This window comes from Chrysemys picta, chromosome 1 (genome assembly GCF_011386835.1).
Source record: "Chrysemys picta bellii isolate R12L10 chromosome 1, ASM1138683v2, whole genome shotgun sequence".
Lineage (NCBI taxonomy): Eukaryota > Metazoa > Chordata > Testudines > Emydidae > Chrysemys > Chrysemys picta.
The window spans coordinates 349,488,025-349,492,397 of record NC_088791.1 but is presented as its reverse complement, the minus strand read 5'-3'; the positions used below and the strand labels follow the sequence as shown (position 1 = coordinate 349,492,397).

Genomic DNA, 4,373 nt, shown 5'->3' with positions numbered 1-4,373 from the left:
GGAGGGGCCTAAAATGTGGAGGGTCTGGGGCTCCTCACAGTGGCTCTGGCTCTCTGGGCAGCTCATACCACAGCCTGGCTCTGGCTTCCAGCCTGGAGATAGGGCAGAGGGAGGGGCCTCAGGGGAAGAGGATCCAGGATTGAATAGGTGCCTGTGTTTTTTGTCTCCCATGTGACTATCCCTGGAGACGGGTGATGAACTGACATTTCACTTGACAAATGCCCTGATTATCCTCTCACGAAGGTGTTTGCTTTTCACACTGTACACGATTGGATTGATCATGGGTGGGACCAGCAGGTAGAAATAGCCCAGGACTATTTGAAGCAAGTGAGAAGAGCTGTTACCAAATCGGTGTATCATAGCCAGGCCGATGTCTGGTGTATAGAAAAGCAGGATGGCGCAGAGGTGGGAGACGCAGGTGTTCAGGGCCCTCAGGCACTCCTCGTGGGACGCGATGCTCAGCACTGTTTTGAGTATCATCACATAAGAGAGGAAGATGAGCAGTGAGTCCAACCCCATCGTTAAGAGTTCATCAGACAACCCATAGATGTAGTTGACTGTGATATCCGCACAAGCCAGCTTCATGGCATCCTGGTGGAGGCAGTAGGAATGGGAGAGGATATTGTCTCGACAGAATCGGAACCGTTTCAGGAGAAAGGGGTATGGGATTGAAGTGGCCACCACTCTGAGAACTAACACCAGTCCCATTTTGGCTATTCTCGGTGGAATTAAGATGGCAGCATATCTCAGTGGGTTAGAGATTGCGATGAAGCGGTCAAAGGCCATCAACAACAGCACGGAGGATTCAAATTTTGCAAACGAGTGGATGAAGAAGAGCTGGGCAAAACAGGCATCGAGGCTGATCTCCCTAGAGTTGAACAAGTATATGCCCAGTATCGTCGGCATGGTGGATAGCGATAAGCCAAGGTCTGTGATGGCCAACATGGAAATCAAAATGTACATGGGCTCATGGAGGCTTGGATCTGTTTTTATAATGAACAGAATGACTGAATTTCCTACTATCGAAATAACATACATTAAGCAGATGGGGATAGAGATCCACAGGTAGACGTCTTCCTGCCCAGGTATCCCGGTGAGAAGGAACACTACAGAGTTGAAGTTGGTGTCATTGACAGTTGACATAATGTACTGGGCAGATCCGGGGACTTTTGAACTTTCCTTCCTGAAAGGAGAAAGAACAGGAGACCAGATGATATTTAGCGAGACATCTTTCTACTCTCAGTGCAAGTCTAGAGACTCCCAGGAGCTCAATGAAGATCAGCAAAAACATATCCTTGGATCCAAAGATAGGAAGATAGGCACTGCCAGACTAGATCAGACCTGTAGTCCATCTAGCCCACTATCCAGTGGCCAGTTCCAGATGCTGCAGTGGAAGGTGGAAGAAGCCCTGCAATAGGCATCTATGAATAACCTGCTCCTAGGGAAAATTTCCCCCTGACACTCACTAGTTAGACATATTTTGTTGTGTGAATCAAGGAAATGTAGAGCCCTTCCAAGACTCTTTTTTTAAAAATCCTCACTTGTTTAATTGGATTTTCTGGTTACCCATATAAACATCCCATCCCTCTTTGAATCCTGCTAAGCTCTTGGCCCCTTTGATATCTTGTTGCTGGGAGTTCCACAGGCTACATGAGCACTGAGTGATTTTACAATTGTGACCTTCACACAGACACCCTTTCTGGCCCTCCACTTCTGAGTGTTGCCCATTGTACCATGACGGGTGTATAAACATATGGCAAGTGCATGGTGAAAACAGTCATTGCATTTATCTGTCCTGCACTGAAGCTATTTATAAATGTGTTTCATTGCCTCATTATATGTATATTCTTTATTTGCTCCACTCCTGAGAGTTCAAATTATTCCACTGCCTGTTTGCAGTACATGGGATAAATTCTTAGGTCCAGGTTCTTAATTCAATAAAATTGACTTCAACCACGTCACTCCAGATTTCCATGTGCAATTTTGATCAGAACTGGGCTCGATTAACTTTCCCCTAACTAAAGCTCCCATTAATACACTCTGACCCCCAGGAATCCCACCATGGGAAGCTGAAGTGCTTGGCCTGGCCAATGTTCCCTGACTCCAGAGAGTTTGATCATCCTACAACCTTCCCGTCATCCTCACAGGACCTGCATCCTCTCCCCAGGCATATGTCTGTAGATATTTTTTGGTAAGTTACAAGTTAACACAGACAGTTACTTCAGCTGGCGGAGGAGGGGATGGTGTCACAAATGGGTGAATATGCAAACACTAGGTTTACACTAATATCCAGTTGACTATGCATATACTTGGGCCATGCTCCTGTAAGAGAAGATGGCATAAATTACATACAACCACCATTACACTCCCCTTTCAGCTCCTGTATTTGCTTAAACACAGACCAACCGTTCAGTTCTCTGGGCACTTTTTGGAAAGTCTTGTAGAAGTCTTGCAGAGTGATTGAATGCACGACCCTGAATATAAGAGTTAGAAACAACTTCTGGTCAGTTACCAATAGACAGTATCGTACAACTGTTCACTTAACAAAGAATTAATAGCACAAACCCATTGCACACAGTATTTGGAATACTTTTGACATACTTTCTAAAGAAAAAAACATTAAGCAGTAAAGTTTCCACTGCTCCTTCCTGTAGAGATTCCAACAACTCTGCGGCTGGCTTTTGATATTCATTCAGATCATGAAAGTCTGGTTTGTAATATTTGTATTACAATTAAAAGTATTGGCATAACATTTACACATCTGTACTTTAGTACTCATGTGTGAAACCATTCTTTCCCCTCTGAACTTTCAGAGATGATTTCTCAGGTTAGAGAGCGGCTTAAAATGTAGCATCTGTCATCTGGATTTCTTCACAACCTGAACAGATTGTGCATTTCAGCCCTCATTCAGTCCCTTCTCAGCAAACAGAAGTCTAGTAGCACCTCTGTCCCTGGGTTAATAACTCACTGGTTCTCCTCAGGTTCTATTCTGTCAGTCTCTGGCCTGTATCCGGAGTGGTATTGGGATACAGTGTAGATAATATTGAGTCCCTGAGCTCTCACTCTCTAGTACACAGTGACCTCAGTACCTGTTATTCAAGCAGGATGAAGGTTTGCAAAAAGTGGATTTCAAAGTGAAAAGCATGAGTATTCATGGAAATGCCACGTCATTTCCCACAGGTAAGTAGTTTATTGCTCTCTCTCTCGCTCTCTCTCTCTCTCTCTCTCTCTGTGTGACTGTGTATATTCTGGGACAGACAAGGAGCTGAGCTGCCATAATGAATGTGTATGTTAAACCCAGTTCTTAGGATGTTTGCTGTAGAGCTATATTAGGTTTACCACTGGGATGTTTATGTTATGGCTATATGAGGAGAAACCTGTACGGCTCATCTTAGTTTAATAGCGGGCTGCTGGAAAACAAACACGAAGGGAAGCAACAGCTCAATTAAGCTATTTCTCAGTCAGCACTTCAGGGATGTTGAGAGACAACACTGGAACTATAAGCTGGGAAGAGCCTGTTTCTGGGGTCCAGACACGTTGCCGAGTTCACAATGCTGAGAATCTCTTCAGACTGACAGGCGCAGACACCGCTGGGGAAGTCTCAAGGCCCTTGGCCTGCCTGGGTCCCCCTCAGAGTAGGAAGGCTTGGGGTCAGAAACAGGGTAAGATGGTTGTTTGAAAACTCTCTTATTCTCTGCTGTTCGGCTTTAGTCCTACTGTTCAGATTAAACAGTAGTTTGGTTCCAGACGTCTGGCTGGTCACTTGTCTCCCACTAGTCACAGACTCCCAGAGGAAAGTGCCACAGGTGCCGAACCCACTCAGACCTGCTCGGCAAGCACAGTCGACCAGCAGTGTGCAGTAGCCCAGGGCCCAGTCTGATTGTGGGAGGGTCACGGGATTCCACCCCAGGAGAGGGCAGGGTATGAGGTCTGATATCTGGCACTCAGAGACCAGAGAGGGGGCAGACATGTAGGTAGCCCTGTAACTGTGAAGGGTATCTAGAGGGCAGAAATGCTGAAGCCCTCAGCCAGTCAGGAAACAGAAATATGCCTCATCTGACCTGTTACCACAGAACAACACAGCTCTGAATTCCTGCGTTCACAATCGAGCCACAGAATAAAAACTTTGAAAATGCATTTGCTGATAAAATTTCCAGGAGCAAATAAACCTGAGGCGATTTGGGAACTAGTCACTGATATTCTGTGTGGTCTCCTGTCGCTCAGCCCCTGGCAGGATCGGCACTTCTAAAAATGGGACTCCTTGAGAAATCCTGACTTGAGGCATCGGGGTTTTAACACTTTGAGGTCTCTTTTAATGTGAAACTTCTGTGTACCTTGAACAGCCCACCGTGGAGTATGGGCAAATGTCGGGG

The 4,373-nt window shown here is 45.8% G+C and overlaps 1 protein-coding gene across 1 annotated transcript; it reads right to left on the bottom strand.

Annotated features, from left to right (window-relative positions):
• Positions 1 to 207: 207 nt before the first annotated feature.
• Positions 208 to 1,143, bottom strand: LOC103307091 (olfactory receptor 51G2-like). Its single transcript, XM_024113652.3, has one exon. The coding sequence runs from the start codon at positions 1,141 to 1,143 to the stop codon at positions 208 to 210; it is 936 nt and encodes a 311-aa protein (XP_023969420.1).
• Between the last annotated feature and the right edge of the window lie 3,230 nt (positions 1,144 to 4,373).

Excerpts from the sequence above, each read along its gene's own strand:
- LOC103307091 (XM_024113652.3), bottom strand. The coding sequence starts at position 1,143 with ATGTCAACTGTCAATGACACCAACTTCAACTCTGTAGTGTTCCTTCTC.